This window comes from Aquarana catesbeiana, linkage group LG02 (genome assembly GCF_042186555.1).
Source record: "Aquarana catesbeiana isolate 2022-GZ linkage group LG02, ASM4218655v1, whole genome shotgun sequence".
In the NCBI taxonomy this organism is placed as follows: Eukaryota; Metazoa; Chordata; class Amphibia; order Anura; family Ranidae; genus Aquarana; species Aquarana catesbeiana.
Window position 1 is genome coordinate 414,087,772 of NC_133325.1, and position 18,241 is coordinate 414,106,012.

Below are 18,241 nucleotides of genomic sequence, written 5' to 3' on the forward strand. Positions count from 1 at the left end.
AGCTAAGAGAACTTAAAGGATATCTAAACCCAAGAACAAAAATATACTGCACCTTAACAGTCCCTAGATATGTTATTTGTATTAGCTTTCTATTTTTAGGCTAAGTACATTTTCTTGAATTGTAGAAAATACCTGTTGATCCTGATAGAAATGCATTGTCCTTGTGAATTCTTGATCTTTAAATCCATAACAGTTATATCCGCTTAACCAAACAAGCATGCATATACTATAAGGACCAATAAGATAATTTAATAAATTGTTCTTTTGGGGTTTTGACTGGATAAGGCCACCATTATTCTTGGAATAACGTTGATCAGATAAGCCTTCATATTGCAAAGTTAAGCATCGTATGGTAAAGACTGTCCCTTATGCTCCCATCTTCTCTCCTCCATAGGGAGTTTAGATCAAGCATGTGTTAAGTCTATTGAAACTTTAAGCCTGGCCATGAATTTTTAGTTTAGACTGCCTTATATAACCTGTATATGTAGTATATTTATGTGACCAGATCCATATTACATATCATTTCCTTGCGTATGCTATATTATCCAGAGGATCTTTACCTATAGCCTATTTCAGGATCATGCAAAGTACAGTTTAAACAGTTGCATAATGACTGCACACAAGCACAGATGATGTCAACCTGCCTACAAGTTGCCACTCAGTCTTTTAGTATCCTGTATTGATAGGATGAGTGATTAATGTATGGTAAAGCATAGATGCACATGGCTGGAATACTGACTCACCTACACTACCAATGTTTAAGATGAGCATAAACCAAGTGACTTACATGGCCATCCAAAGCCCAGCTGTCCATCTTAAACTTTTCCATGACAATTTCTTTGGGCCCTCGGACCTGGTACGCTTGGAGAAGCAGGTGGAAATCTTCCTTTTTGAAAATACCTGTGATTAACATTTATATAATTATGAAAAAAAGCCATTCTTAGACAGTTTATAAATATCCCCTCTGTGCATGCAAAAGCTGTTAATATATATATATATATATATATATATATATATATATATATATCCATACACAGTATCTCACAAAAGTGAGTACACCCCTCACATTTTTGTAAATATTTTATTATATCTTTTCATGTGACAACACTGAAGAAATGACACTTTGCTACAATGTAAAGTAGTGACTGTACAGCTTGTATGACAGTGTAAATTTGCTGTCCCCTCAAAATAACTCAACACACAGCCATTCGTGTCTAAACCGCTGGCAACAAAAGTGAGTTCACCCCTAAGTGAAAATGTCCAAATTGGGTCCAATTAGCAATTTTTCCTCCCCGGTGTCATGTGACTCGTTAGTGTTACAAGCTCTCAGGTGTGAGTGGGGAGCAGGTGTATTAAATTTGGTGTTATCACTCTCACTTTCTCATACTGGTCACTGGAAGTTCAACATGGCACCTCATGGCAAAGAACTCTCTGAGGATTTGAAAAAAAGAATTGTAGCTCTACATAAAGATGGCCTAGGCTATAAGAAGATTGCCAAGACACTGAAACTGAGCTGCAGCACGGTGGCCAAGACCGTACAGCGGTTTAACAGGATAAGTTCCACTCAGGACAGACCTCTCCATGGTCGACCAAAGAAGTTGAGTGCACGTGCTCAGCATCATATCCAGAGGTTGTCTTTGGGAAATAGTTGTATGAGTGCTGCCAGCACTGCTACAGAGGTTGAAGGGGTGGGGGGTCAGCCTGTCAGTGCTCAGACCATACACCGCGCACTGCATCAAATTGGTTTGCATGGCTGTCATGCCAGAAGGAAGCCTCTTCTAAAGATGATGCGCAAGAAAGCCCCCAAACAGTTTGCTGAAGACAAGCAGACTAAGGACATGGATTACTGGAACCATGCTCTGTGGTCTGATGAGACCAAGATAAACTTCTTTGGTTCAGATGGTGTCAAGCGTGTGTGGCGGCAACCAGGTGAGGAGTGCAAAGACAAGTGCATCTTGCCTACAGTCAAGCATGGTGGTGGGAGTGTCATAGTCTGGGGCTGCATGAGTGCTGCCGGCACTGGGGAGCTACAGTTCATTGAGGGAATCATGAATGCCAACATGCACTGTGACATACTGAAGCAGAGCATGATCCCCCTCCCTTTGGAGACTGGGCCACAGGGCAGTATTCCAACATGGTAACGACCCCAAACACACCTCCAAGACGACCACTGTCTTGCTAAAGAAGCTGAGGGTAAAGGTGATGGACTGGCCAAGCATGTCTCCAGACCTAAACCCTATTGAGCATCTGTGGGGCATCCTCAAATGGAAGGTGGAGTGCAAGGTCTCTAACATCCACCAGCTCCATGATGTCGTCATGGAGGAATGGAAGAGGACTCCAGTGGCAATCTGTGAAGCTCTGGTGAACTCCATGCCCAAGAGGGTTAAGGCAGTGCTGGAAAATAATGATGGCCACACAAAATATTGACACTTTGGGCCCAATTTGGACATTTTCACTTAGGGGTGTACTCACTTTTGTTGTCAGCAGTTTAGACATTAATGGCTATGTGTTGAGTTATTTTGAGGGGACAGCAAATTTACACTATTATTCAAGCTGTACACTCACTACTTTACATTGTAACAAAGTGTCATTTTTTTAGTGTCGTCACATGAAAAGATATAATAAAATGTTTACAAAAATGCGATGTATATATATGTGTATACTGTATATATTATATTAATTAAACCAAAAATAAAATCCAGTTTAGTAAAGGTTTGGCCAGATCAAGTTATACGATTTATAGTTTTAAAGATGACCTACGATGAACATTACAAATTACAACTTGGCTATTGATGAGGTACTAGTGAGGGAATCATCTACTGAACTGGAGAAAGGCCTGTTTGATTCACTGATCTTGCGGGTGCATTTTTTATTACAGAAAAGTAGATGGATGCACTAAGCCAGTGTGTTGGTTTCTTTCTACTAACATGGATTTGGATTATTTCATAAGAATTGTCTGAATTAATTATGATTGAATGTTTAGGTTTGTCCATAATGGTATATAAATGGTATATCTAGTTTCCAAGCATACTTACAGAATCAGTCAGTGACCACTCTGTTTTACCACCGTTGTGTTATTTTTAATTTTATGGCAGAAGAAACTATTCAGCTGTAACACAAATATAATAATTATATGCTCACCTGACACTTGTAGCTCCACCCCACTGTGATCAATCATAGTGGCATTGACTTTACTGCTCACAGCATCAAAACTGGTGACAGTGAGCATTGCAGGTTGTTTCCTTCCTTGGTATTCATAAGATCCTTTCCACAGAGAGTCTTTAGCAAAGACATCTGCAGGAACTGCAAAAGTAATACTTATTATACTTAGTATTAGAAATGAAAAGTCATAATATCTTGTTTACATATCTTGCCTTATCTAATTTTTCTCCTAAACCATCAGAAAAGAATGGCATAACAGCCTTGTAAGCACCTTCATCCCTTTTATTTCTAAAAAGTTATTTACCAATAGGGATTAGAAGACAACAGAGCAGCGCTCTATGGGTAAAAGTCATAAATACTTGTAAACCATTGGCTAAGTAAAAAGTTAGTTTATTGCACTTGAGAAAGGTTAACATGTGGCGGATGTCACACCACACTGCCTGCGGCTTAGAGTGATTTACTCTCGCGACCATCTTCATCATCTCACAGTTTCCAGCAAAGTGTCCTTCGCCATTGCGGTCTCCATCCTGGACACCAGTGGAGCTTGACCACCAGCTTGAGGCAAAGGGCTGTCACATACCCCGCTTCCACCGGGCTTCCATCGTTACCTCACATGGTTCATTACATCTCTTTTCCATGCCTAACCAGCAAGCCGACTGGATGATGTTAACCCTTCCCTACTCAGATGTCATTGTGGTACCATTTATTTTAATATTTTAATACTAGTATCTATACTGGCTATATGCTTCTATGACTGATTTCTGCAACCTCTGCAAGTTTCTATATTTTGCAGTTGTTGTTCACCTTTCAATAAACAAACTTTTTACTTAGCCAATGGTTTACAAGTATTTATGACTTTTACCCATAGAGCGCTGCTCTGTTGTCTTCTGTTTCTTGTTATCCATTTTCCAGTGGTTGGCAGCTGCACTGGGTTTTAGGCCATTCCACATTTTCCCGGGCATATACACCCACATATATGACTGACAGCTCCTAGCGCTTAAGGAACTTGGTGTTTGTTTTACCAATAGTGATCAGCCAAATTTAGTTTTTTACATGCCTGCAATTGGAGTCAGTAGGGGAGGCAAAAGAAAGGTGTGTTGGCAGGTTGGACTTTACACTGCTCCCAAGGGTTGTATATATTTATAGTCTATATGAGGCTTAAGCTTTATTGTTAATGCATTCAGGTCAAAAACCTTCTGTAGTGCAGCAGTCACCCAGAGCCCCCCTTTTACTTAATTGAACCCGATCTTGCCCCCCTTTTACTTACCTGAACCCGATCTTTCCAGCGATGAGAATGAGCCCAGCAGCTCCAGCCACTGTCTCCGGTCCTCAATGGACAGATTGATAGCAGCAGGAGCCATTGGCTCCCACTGCTGTCAATCAAATCCAGTGACACAGGAGAGCGGGGACGGGGCTGAGTCCTGCTGTCTGTGTCAATGGATGCAGCAGCAGGACTCGGGAGCGCGCCCACACGAGTGTCCCCTTGGAAAGCGGATCTTCGAGGGGGCACTCGATGCAGGGAGGAGCCTGGAGCGCTGCTGAGGGCCCCTAGAAGAGGAGGATCAGGGCCACTCTGTGCAAAATCTTTGCTCAGAGGTGGTAAGTATACCATGTTTGTTATTTAAAAAAAAAACAAAAAAAAAAATGAACGTTTACAACCCCTTTAACATTCAGATATACAAAAAATGGAAATGAAAACACAAATACAAAAAACACTAAATGAAACTACTGCACTTACTTACTACATATTTCTCCAAACACACCTACACCCTCAAAATAAAAAAAAAACAGATATAGTAATATTTTTCCCCAAGCAAATTTTACATCTTCACAGCTCAGTGAGTTTCTACGTTGGTGAAATACATAATTTTACAGCAAAATCAATTGTACTGAAATCACTCTGCTCATTCCTGTTTACCAGTAAGTATAGTCATAGTCATAATAAGGTCATATTAAAACATTAGGGCCTATTTATAAACATATAAGTACACACGTCGGTGCATTGTGGTGCTATTTATTTTCAAGACAACCTAATGCACTAAGGGAATGCACTACTATGCATTAAGGTATGCTGCGTTTCCAAAAATGACATCTATTTTCTGGTCCATTTTGGTGCATTTATATATTTTTGTATCCAAAAGCATAACAACGTTCTTACCTGATATTTTTTGGATGGGAGGCTCTTTAGCTGGGGAAATGGGTCTTCCACTAGGCCTAACATCAGCTATAAAAAAACAACATAAAGGTAAAGGAGGATGCAGTTTAAATGGCTCAGTTACATTGCAGAAAATACTGAGTACATACTTTCAAATAATACCATTTTGCAATCAGACATTTTACCTTTATCATTATGACCTTAAACTGTAACCAAGGGCAAAGCGTTTTATTTTTTTAGTTTTGGATAGAGTGGAGAGGGTTTAGAACACCTGTCAGTTTTTATTGCTGTCTGTACCCCCATTATGGAGAGTCCCCCTCTTTGCCGATAATCATAGCGCAAAGACTGCTCCAGGTGAAACATATAGGTCCCTTTCTAAATAACAGGATGCAGGTCCAGTCCTTGTTCGTGGCGTAGCAGAGGTTATGAAAGAAAGGTTGAACGCACTCCAAACTTCACAAAAAAATTGCTATATTGTGTAAAATCCACAGAAAAGGACATCACAGACCCACAATACAAAAAGACAGCAGCATGGTTAACACATTTCACAAAAAAAAAACTTTGTTTAATCTTAATAAGCTTAATCTATTTTTTCTTGTTTTTGCATATAATACAAATATCAAATATATATATATATATATACATATATATATATATATATAATCTTCACATACAGGAGATAAAAATATATAACTCTGATGTATCGATGTGTATACATCCTAATACAAGTGCATAGGTGAAGGCATATTGAGAAATGGGCAATCATAACAAAAATATCCATGTAGGTACAAACATATTGCACACAAAGAACTGAAAGATAATTTTTCTTGAAGTTTAGTCAAATTTTCTTCCATATCCTCAGATTCACCTTCTCTATTGGTCCTGTTTAAAGCGGAGTTCCAGGCAAAAAGAGAACTCAGTCTCCAACAATTGACCACCCCCCTCGTCTTTGGATATTTTTTTTATCTTCTTCTTCTATGTACCTTTTTAGCCTGTTTTCTTCTGGACTTCCATCCCATGTTGCGGGGGGGGGGGGGTCAAACACTTCCACAGTTTTTTCTGGCCCTCCTCCCCCCCTTACCTTCTGGGACCTGTCTGTGTCCTAGAAGACGATGGGACCATTCAGAAAGCGCAGTGCGACTCCTGCATGCGCAGCAGGGAACCAGTTATGAAGCCTGAAGGTTTCACTGCTGGTTTCCCTTACTTGCAATGACAGCGCCTGTACCAGAAGCTGATGGACAGATCGACTTGGGGTGCCGACATTGTGAGCTCCCTGCACAGGTAAGTGTCCTCATATTAAATGTCAGCAGTTATATTATTTGTAGATGCTGACTTTTTTTTCCCAGGTTGGAACTCCGCTTTAAATATCACCGAAAGTGAAAGTAAAAAAAATCCCAAATTTTGTATTGACAACAAAACAGTAATATAAGGGAAATCTTCCAAAGTTTTGGTCACCCTGGAGACACTTACTTTGGAGGAATATCCTTTCACTTCTTTTTTTGGCTATGGGACAGGAAGTGAATGAAAATCTTTCATAGGACGCAAATGGCAAAAAAAACACACAAAAAAAACTTTAGAGGGTTACATCCTTCCCTTACTCTATCCAAAAATGAAAAAAAAAAAGATTTGCCTTTCATACTTACTTTAAATTATGTTTACATGTCAGAATGCATATGTGTTCCTTTTGTGATAAATCCTTGGCAATAGAAAGAACACAGTCATGTAATATAATTGTATATTAGAAATCTTTTAAAAATTCATCTCATCTTGCAAGTGTGGCCTTAAATGTTCCCTTGTAGTTTCATGAGTTTGTTTACAAATTAAACAGCTACCAAAAGAAAGATTGTTTGCATTTAAATGATCCAGATGGGGAAGCTTATCTTTTTTTTTTATTACCATCAGATAATGATATGGTAAAAACACATTAGTATTTGTATTTGTATTAGTATTTGCCTGGCCAAGATTTGTTAGCATAATAAAGCACTTGTATCCGATACCTGAGCATACTGGTGGTTTCCCAGTCCAGCTTCCATCCACTCTACAGGTTCTATGTTCAGAGCCTCCAGTCAGGTAATAACCAGACTGGCAGGTATAGATCAATGTATAACCTAAAGATGGCAGGTCTAGTGCTCCAACATTAGCATGAGGGGGAGTTTCAGGCTGCCGGCAGTTATGAGCTGTACAAAGAGGGAAAATATGTTTTTGTTAAAAACGACAAAATAACCACTACAAAATTCCCAATAAAATTCACTTTCTTGTTGATAATACGTTATCGCTGTAATAACTTGCTTAGGCATACATATACTTGTTGAATCTGAACTCAAGGAAAACAACTTACTAAATTCACATATGGAAGCTGTCTAATGCCCTGTACACACGGTCGGATTTTCCGACGGAAAATGTGTTATAGGACCTCGTTGTCGGAAATTCCGACCGTGTGTAGGCTCCATCACACATTTTCCATCGGAATTTCCGACACACAAAGTTTGAGAGCTTGCTATAAAATTTTCCGACAACAAAATCCGTTGTCGGAATTTCCGATCGTGTGTACACAAATCCGACGCACAAAGTGCCACGCATGCTCAGAATAAATTAAGAGACAAAAGCTATTGGCTACTACCCCGTTTATAGCCCAGACGTACGTGTTTTACATCAAAGCGTTCAGAACGATCGGATTTTCCGACAACTTTGTGTGACCGTGTGTATGCAAGACAAGTTTGAGCCATCGGAAAAAATCCATGGATTTTGTTGTCGGAATGTCCGATCAATGTCTGACCCTCGGCATTAGAAGGATTTGTGCTTCTATCTATTCAGTTCTGAGATTTACACAGCTCTGCCACTTAGCACTTTTAGCCTGGTGACATAAATTTACTCTGCTAAACAAGAAAGGAGCAGTGACAGACTGATGACGTCAACTCAACGCCTTTCTTCTCCTGTCAGCATATGTGAATTGAATCTAGGACACTTGTTGGCTCCTATAGGTGACCCTTTTCTCTCCCAGTCTGAGTGTTGCTGCATATTGAAGTACAAAAGGCTAAAATCAAATTAAATTCCGATATCAGTTCTAGCTGCTTGTAAAATACATTTATTGATTTTTTTTTATCATGAACCCAAAACTGTATTATTTAGTGTTTTTGTAATAACTGCCTGGAGTTCAGCTTCAAAATAGACAAATCCTTAAAATCCACACTCCCCGTGAAACAATAGGGCATGTCTGGATTTCCAATAAAAGAAAAAAAAATGAACTACACATACACTACTGTTTTCTGATATACCTTTTATAAAAGTAATTCAATATTTTAAATCCTCATAAATTCAGTAGGGTAAAATGTATTTCTATTTATAATTATGCTCTATTTATTTTCTCTATGTTCATGTCAAGAGCCAAAGCCTTAAACACCTAAATGAAACAAAAGCAACTAAAACACAAAGATGACTCTTAAACCTCGTACACATGATGAGACTATCGGACGAATGATCATCATTTTTTTTTTTTGCGCACTAGTCTCATATGGAAAATGAAGAGATTACTTTAGTTACAAACATTTTTGTATGACAGAATACAACTTTGGAAGTGATGTAATGTATTTTATTGTATTTTAATGTATTCTGTTGTTTCTGAGCAGGCGTGATCTTGGTCTTTTAATTTTTTTCAGACGAATATTGTACTGATTAAACGAATATCGTATATTCTGGTATCGTACGAAAATGTTTTGTGTTTGTCCCTTTGGATAATTTTACATCGGCTCTTGAAAGCTGTGTACTAACAATCAGATTATCGTATGATCGATTTGAAAGATGTATTTTTTGTCCGATTTTCTGATCCTGTGTACTAAGCAATAGTATGCCTATATAAAAAAAACAAGCAATTAACTATTTATCATATAGACCAAGCATCTAAAGACATAGACCAAAGCTAATGCAAAACAGCCCAAATGTGTCCATGTAAATAGAGATAAAGTTCTTTATCCAAGGCTGTTTTAACAAATATGCGATGTATGCTGTGAAGTTATTTTGATGTATGAAGCAAAGAGTCCTTTTTCCTATATTTTTATATAAATACCATTTATATTATATCAATTCCTGTTGGTAATTCAAGATAAACTAGCCACCACTCAAATTACCACCACTGCGCCACAGGACAGAAGACCTATCTTTTTTGACAAGCGGTTAAAATACAGCTCACATTTAAATTATATGATTTATAATTTTATGCAAATAGAAAATAGGAAAAGTGATGAATTTTATGTATTTTTAAGATAAATTGTGGCATGAGGTTTGAACTTCTCTCTTCTATCTACTGACAATGAGGAAGGATGGTATACAATATAAAAAAGATTTTGAGCAGGAAATCGGCTATAACCCTTTTGCTGTACGGCCAGCATGTAAATGGAGTTTCTTTGCCTTTTTACTCTTGGCTACCGGCTATGTAGAAGAAGTGATATGGATGGTGGTAAAGTTGCTCAATCACTTCTACGTGCTGAGGAAGATGGCATTTGCTTAAATTTGTTTTGCAGGATAACGTTTTTCAACCTTATAAACAATTCTACAGGCAATACTATGCATGCCTCCACCTTACCCTTTGGGAGCTATATATTGGAGGCTATACTTAAGTTTGGCTCACGTATGGCTATATCACAAAGGTACATTGATGATGCGCTGGTTGTGTGGAGCAGAAATTAATTGGTGTTTCAGAGATTTGAAAACTGAAATTAAAATTCCTATAATATATTTTTGACATACAACTTATGTTGGAAGAGATGGATTTTTTGGATTTTATTTTACTGAAAGAAAAAATAGTAATTTCAACCTCAACATTCTGCAAACCAGCAGTGGTTAGCATGCCTGTCCTTGCGATCACACTTCATCTACCAGCCAATATACAAGGAATTCCTATTGAGTAGTTTCTGTGAATACATAGAAACTGCTTATACAGACTTTTAAAAAGAAAGCATAAGACCTTAAGGAAAGGTTTTAAAGAGAGGGGGCATGGTCAAAAGATGATCGAAGCAGAATTTAATAGGACTCATAAAATGAAGAGTTACTAGGATCAGCAAAAAAGAAGGAACAACAAAACTATATTGAATTAGTGACTCATTTTGAGTGCATTGGGAAAATAAAAGTCTTATTACAGAAACACTGGCACCTTCTAACATTAACTTTAAAGTATTACTAAACCCAGGACCCTGTATTCACTATATCTGGCCTCCCACAGTACACAGAACATGTAAATGCAATTATTTTAGTAAATTTAAACTGCTAAATACCTTTTCTCATCACCAGTAAATAAAAATCTTGTGACTTCTATTAGTGTCTGGTTAAAGCTTGTAGGAGGAGTTTTCATTCTACTCTGACTGTCCTATGAGGCTGCAGGACCCCTGACTTTCTGTCTAGACAGTGCTGATTGACTCTGTGCAGATCACATACACCCACCCAAACAAAAAAAAAAACAAAAAAACTCTCTAGTAATCAACACCAACCAGAGCATGTGCAGAGTGACTCAAGGCTCTGTATTATCAGGAGTTGGCTTGGGGACAAAGTAAGAAGGGGGGATCAGAGAAGAAGAAGGATCAAACAGGCTTTTTACACAATGCAGGGGGTTAACCCCTTAGGTTCCACTGTGAGTATAACAAACATGCTTTACTGCATATGCAGACTGATTTTACTGTTGTGGGTTTAGTAACACTTTAAGAAAATACTTTTGATGCAGCCTTAATAGCAAGACCAGCACCTAGTTTAACATTCTTTATAAACGGATCAGCTACCACCCCCACCGTGCTGTAATTAAGACACAAGTGGAACTTTTTATCTTTATTTGTATTTTATTTCACATATGAACTTCTTAAGCGCTGCTAATGTTTAAAATACTTTGTTTTTTTTTTTAACATATTTTTTGATACAGTTTACATTTTTATAGTAGCAGCTATATATATATTTCTTTATCATATTTTTTTTTTGCATGAGCGCTGAGGGAGAAATACTTTGTATCTGTTTATTTCACATTGTGACAGCACTTAGTTTAAATGACCAAATGGCCTATAGTGAATATACCTCCTCAGAGGAAAAAAAAGCATGGCTTAATATTCTTTGAATGTGACCATTGCCAGTATGTGCAAAAAATGTTTCAGTATGAAAAGAAAAGGGAAACTTCTACAGTGAGATTGTTCAGCAATTGTAATACGGTACTGGTACAGGGGGTCCATTAGTTACAAACATCCGACTTACAAACGACTCCTACTTACAAACGGAAGGAGACAACAGGAAGTGAGAGGAAATCTACCCCTAGGAAGGGAAATTCACTCCTGTAAGAGCTATTATGGGGAAAAGGTACCTCTGCTGATGCTTTATCACCAAGGCTTGTTTCTACAACAGCCCAAAATTTTCAAAATCCAATTGCCATTGGGACAGAAAGTGAGGTGAAATCTTCTGAACAGGGGCACACACAGCAAAACAAATGTTACAGGGGTGTTAACCCTTCCCTATGTTATCCAAAAAGCTTAAAAATAGATTTTTTGGCTGGAGCTACACTTAAAAAATGTACCCGTTCCGACTTACAAACAGATTCAACTTAAGAACAAACCTATAGTCCCTAACTTGTTTGTAACCCGGGGACCCCCTGTAGTTGATATAGTGGACTGTCCCTACAGGGGTAAATGAAGAGCCCGTGTAGACAGTAGAGTTGAGGGAGAGTCCCAGCAGATCCACCTACTACAGACTGCCTGCAGAAAACTACAGGAGGGGGTGGAGACAAGACCAGTCACCCTGAACAAAGTGACAGAGCAACAGTGACTGGTCTTTATTAGGGAAAGCTGCTGCAGAGAAGCAACATTTTACAATGGATTACTACATAGATCTGGAAGAAATACACACAAATACACCAAAATTTAGTTAAGAATACAAATGCCTCTTTAGACATACTTTGCTTATTCTGTTGATCAGCATTGGGGCTGCATTCACGCTTGTCGTTGCACATTTTTTTGTTGTTGTTAGTCTTCTGTTTACATCTATGTGTTGTGATGAGCTGAAATGCACATGCATTGAGGTCCACTGGCAAAGTGGGTCAGAGTGTAATTTAATATGTACCACAAAGCACCATAGTCCATTTCATGCATTATAACAAAACACACGTGTAAATTTGACCTAAACGACTATAGTTAACCGGTAATAGTTTGCTGAGATACAGCATTCTTTTCTGTTCCAATGCTAGTTTAATGTTGCAGAGCTCAAACTTGCCAGAAAAAAAAAAAAAGAGGCACTGCTCTGCTTGTTTTTGAGCTGTACTTTAGGTACTTAAATGACCCATCAAGTTCTTTCCTCAAGGACACAAATCTTTTTTTTTTTTCACATTAGAAAGAAGTATACCACTACAGCTCACTTGAACATGATTATCCTTCACTAATATCAATTTTTCATTCATTGCAAACTTATCAAGCTCAATAGAGGTTCAGACTGAACATAATTATCATTATATAAGATGAAAATAATTCATCAACTGCATATATATTGAAATCATAATGTAGCATAGGTGCAAACTAATATTACCTTCACTTGCTATAAAGGCAGGTTTACACCTTTGTAAAGGATTTTGTAACTGCTGTTAGATCTTTAATAAAGCAGATTTTGAGTGAATGGAACACTGTATCACAGACTGTTTTGTTTGGCTGCCTTTCTGATAGTTTGTGTGGCTGCAGTTCGTGCACACGTCTAGCTCTTTGATATGCTTTGCAAGTTTAAAAGGTTGTAGCACCACATTATTTTATTGTGGACTTAAGGGTTCCACCTTTGGCTCGCGTTTATGTTGTGATATCAACTCCAAACATAATAGTGTAAATGGATTTTGTTGTGTCACAAGTTTTGTACCTATATGAAATCCTAATATATGAACCCAAACATTTAAAATAATTCAGTGCTCCTGAATATTAAATGAAAAATAGTGTTATTTGGCTAACTATGAGTAAACCTGATTAGGTCTTTGGTGTTCACTTCCTGCAAACAGTAAGAACCAATGTAGGGGAAACTTTCGTGCCCAACCTCCTGTAGTCACACTCCAAGATCTGTTGTGTCCTCTCAATAAATGACAAAGAAAAACTATATTCAAAGCAAAATTACTTAAATTAAATTTAGGAGTGAATTTTACATTGTGTACAAGGTGTACTTACGGATGCACTCTGGTTGTACACCACTCCAAGTCAAGTTTGGTAAGCAAGTCCGTGTGGTAGAACCCTGCAACAGGTAGCCCTTCTGACATTTGAAAAGTACAGTGCTTCCAACCTGTTTGCAAGATAAGAGACAGGTTTACACGCTATAGTTTAGATTTTATTTTACACAGCACATACAGTATATACACAGAGCTTATACATGCACATTCCAACTCATGGTCCAAACTTGTATTAATGTGCACTAAAGCACGGAAGCTACTCGGTTTGGTGAAAAATTTCTAACTGGTTAGTATCTTCATAACGAATATTACTTATGTGCATCTATGAGCAAAAAAATTACGATACACAGCACAGTAAGTTATTGTTACAAATAAATGTGTCTCACTTACAGTTTACTGTATAACATTAAAGAAAAGCCATATTGGGCGGCACAGTGGTATAGTGGGTAGCACTTTCACCTAGCAGTAAGAAGGGTCGCTGGTTCAAATCCCAACCACAACACTACCTGCATGGAGTTTGCATGTTCTCCCTGTGCCTGCGTGGGTTTCCTCTGGGTACTCCAGTTTCCTCCCACACTCCAAAGACATGCTGGTAGGTTTATTGGATCCTGTCTAAATTGTCCCTAGTATGTATGAATGTGAGTTAGGGACCTTAGATTGTAAGCTCCTTGAGGGTAGGGACTGATGTGAATGTACAATGTATATGTAAAGCGCTGCGTAAATTGATGACACTATATAAGTACCTGAAATAAATAATAAAATATTGTGTTATGATGTAAACTTTAAGTAAGACACATTTATCTGTAACATTGATGATCTTAATGTATTGTATACAATTGTAATTCTATTTATTTGTAGATTTGTATAGATGCTTACCATGTTAATCTTCCAAGAACGTGGCTTGCATAGTTCATGAAACATATCCCCAATGCACATATAGAAGGTCTCTGGACACTCTTGTACAAGTCTGAGGTGTATAATATTATGCAGGAGGGATAAAGAAATGGGGGGGTGCTATAATATGTTTGGTTATGTGTCTAACATTGTTGTGCCAGCCTTAAAGTGGTTGTAAACCCTTACAATCCACTTTTTGCTACAGATAAGCCTATAATAAGGCTTACCTGTAGCTACCCCGGATATCTCCTAAACCTGCACGGTTTAGGTGATATCCCCTGTATCTGCATGTGCCGATTTCATCGGCACATGCGCACTGAAGCAATGGCACATACGTGGTATTTGCTTCAGTGAGTGTGCCGTTACCAGCTGCTCCCGTGCGCATGCGTGGGAGTGACGTCATCGTGGCTCCGGCCAATCACAGCGCCGGAGCCATGATACCCGGAACTAATGTCGCTGGCCGCTGCTGTATACGGGCACCACAGCGGGGGTTTCGATCCCAGGTGAGTATTACATAATGAGCTAGTATGCTATGCATACTAGCTCATTATGCCTTTGTCTTGCAGGTCTTTTTTTTTCATGTGGGTTTACAACTACTTTATTGTTTTAAAACATGCTCTCCCAAACAATATAGAAAGGGCAGAAACCTGACCTTTAATAGTGGTGAGAGCCGACCACTGGTGCAGACCCAGCTGTAGAAATGAGAGAATTTGTCCCATGGAGAAACTCCTAGGATGAGAGCCCTCATATTCACACTAAGCAAAGTATGCATTTTTATTTCTGATGACAGACCTTGCAGGAAGTAGACCTTCTAGCTTTTAACATTGATGGAATCATAATTTCAGATATGCCCCTGTCTCTCAGAATCTGGGCTTCAACAGCCAAGACATTAAAGCCAGGGAGTAAACTGGTCCTTGAGACAAAAGATCCGGACTACCTGGTAGAGCACCCACCACAAGCCTTACCTAGTTTCGGTTACCACTTTACAAGTGCGGAGCAATGAGGATCATACTGTAAAGCAGACAAGAAATAGATTTCTGGGGAGGAAATGCTTCTGCTAGAGTATGCCTGTATCTGGAGACAATCCTTTCCAGTATGTTAAAGCTTGAGAACCTCATCATCCGTCACCCCCCACCTTTGACACAGGTCCTGAAACACCTCTGGGGGTACAGACCACTCCTCCGGTAAGGCTGAGGAAGTCTGCCTGCCAATTACTATGTATTGGTTGTACACTGGAGACAAGGCTCTTGCAGCAAGGAGACTTCTGGTTCCTCTTGAAGGCTTGAAGGTTGGTGTATACCACCACCATGGTACTGTCCAACTGAAGCCGCACTGGATGACCCTCCAGCAGGATGGTCTAATACTGCAGAGAGAGCCAAATTATTCATACAGCTCCAGGATGTTGATGGGGAGAGGAGACTCTCCCAATGGCTAAGTACCCCTGCACCCCTATGGTGTGCAGCACTTCTCCAAAGCCAGAGAAGCTGGCATCTGTCATGAGAGTCTTCCAAAAGACAGAAACAAAGGACTTCTACAACTCCAGAGCTGGATTCCTGAATTCAGGACTTGTCCCACAATAGGAAAATGTTGCAATACAGAGGGCTTGGCAAACAGGACTAACACATTCTCATGCAAAAGTGGAGGGTTGAACAATTCATGGACTCGAGACCTTGATTCTGAAATTGGAAAAATCAGTTTCTTCTGTGAAAGAACTTCAGGAGTAATGCACTTAGAGTGCAGTATTCAGAAATATGATATGTAAAGCCAACTATATTCTATGCAACCTGATTGTACGATCTCCTTTAGATCTATCATGAATTATTTAGTAAAAGGGTCTACCTTATGTGGTATATATTGAATGCACTGTTTATATTTGTCCTTATGTTACATAGTTTTGGTAAATCCACAGGAGATTATACAGAGATTGTACAATCAGATTGTACTGTGTATGGACAACTTAAATTATTGAGGGTAATTTATCAAAGCTGGAGCAGATAGAATCTGAAGCAGATGTGCATGGCAACTAATCAGCTGCAATTTTCAACTTGTACAGTTAAGCTTTGAAAATGAATGCTAGAAGCTGATTGGTTGCCATACACAGTTGTTCCAGATGCTGGATGTTCCAGTTCGGATACTGTAAATTGTCTATAGTGAAGGCTACTTCACAGAGTACAAGCAAAATTACCCCCTATTCTCAGTACAAGTCACCCTCCCCCCAAGCCCATATCCCCCACAGTACAAATCTTCTTTAACATTCCTAAATCCCCCTTTCAGCTTACCCTCTCAGTAAAGGTTCCCACACAAACCCCTCAGTACAGACCCCCCCAACACAGACCTCAGTACAGATGGACCCCCCCTAACAAAGACAGACCCCCACCAGCACAGACCCCTAAGTACTGACCAACTCCCCCTCCCCACACAGACTGAGCCCCCAGCACAGACCCCACAATACAGATGCCCCTTTCCCCACCAAGAAAACCCTTGCTCAGTACATAACCCCCCCCCCCAGCACAGAACCCTCAGCATAGATTGACCCCCCTAACATTCCTAAATCCCTCCCCCAGCCTTTCCTCCCACTCTCCAAACAGATCCCTCAGTACAGACACCCCCTGTACCCCCTTCCCTCAGGAGCAGAACCCTCAATACAGACACCCTCCTGGTACAGAATCCTCATTCAAAACACTCCCACCCCCCTTCCCAAGTATTAAATCTTCATTAAAGACACCCCCATTCCACCTCCTTCCCAAGTACACAATCATCATTAAAGACAACCCCCCCCCCCCTTTCCCAAGTACAGAACTATAATTAAAGACACTCTCATTCCTCCCTTCCCATGTACAGAATCCTCATTAAAGACACTGACATTTCCCCCCTTCCCAGGTACAGACTCCTTATTAAAGCCCCCGCCACCCCCCCTTTTCCAGGTACAGAACCTTCATTAAAGAGGCACCCCCTGTCTTCCACCCCCCCTCTTCTAAATACAGAATCCTAATTAAAGACACCTCCCCATTCCTCCTTCACAAATACAGACTACCCCCCGCCCATCAAAAAACCCTCAGTAGAGACCCCTCCCCATCACAGACCCCTCAGTACAGACTGACCCCCCTAACATTCCTAAATCCCTCATCCTAGCCCCTCCCCCCGCTCTCTCAAATACAGAACCCTTAGTACAGACATCCCCCATACCCCCCTTCCCCCAGATACAGAACCCTCAGTACAGGCATCTACAATACAGAATCCTCATTAAAGATACCACCCCATACCTCCTCTTCCCAAGTACAGAATCTTCATTAATGACACTCCCATCCCCTTTTCCCAAGTACAGAATCTTCATTAAAGACACTCCCTCCACCCCCCCTTTTGCAAGTACATGAGTCATCAGCTGTCAGCGGGGTTCCTCGCTGACAGCTGACTGTAAAGAAAAGATTAGGCAGCAATGAAAATTAAGAATAAAATGTCGAATTTGAAGGGAAATTTGAAGGGAAACCCCACGTCCAGAATTCCAGATTCTGATAAGCCCCCTGCCCGCAGACCCCCACAACCACTGACCAGGGTTGTTGGGAAGAGGCCCTTGTACCCATCAACATGGGGACAAGATGCTTTTGGGGGTCATAGCCCCCCCGCCCCAAAGCACTCCCCATGTTAAGGGCATGTGGCCTTGGTATGGTTCAGGAGGGGGAGCGCTCACTCATCCCCCATCCTTTCCTGACCTGCCATGTTGCATGTTCAGATAAGAGGCTGTTATGGATCTTGGGGGTCACCCCATGCCACGTAAAACATTTTTTATTATTTTTTCATTACTCTTTTTATATTCAGCTGTCAGCGGGGATCCCTGCTGACAGCTGATGACTCACTAAGGACATGGCGAGTGT

General features: G+C 39.8%; 1 protein-coding gene across 3 annotated transcripts in view; it reads right to left on the minus strand.

Annotated features, from left to right (window-relative positions):
* Positions 1-18,241, minus strand: part of CSMD2 (CUB and Sushi multiple domains 2) — a 1,533,565-nt gene that overhangs the window by 23,236 nt on the left and 1,492,088 nt on the right. For all 3 annotated transcript variants that reach the window (XM_073615428.1, XM_073615429.1, XM_073615430.1), the window contains 5 exons: positions 13,477-13,588; positions 7,315-7,494; positions 5,321-5,386; positions 3,142-3,303; positions 788-900 (listed from right to left, as the gene is read on the minus strand). In XM_073615428.1, coding sequence (XP_073471529.1) covers positions 788-900; positions 3,142-3,303; positions 5,321-5,386; positions 7,315-7,494; positions 13,477-13,588 — 633 coding nt within the window. The remainder of the gene's footprint in view (positions 1-787; positions 901-3,141; positions 3,304-5,320; positions 5,387-7,314; positions 7,495-13,476; positions 13,589-18,241) is intronic.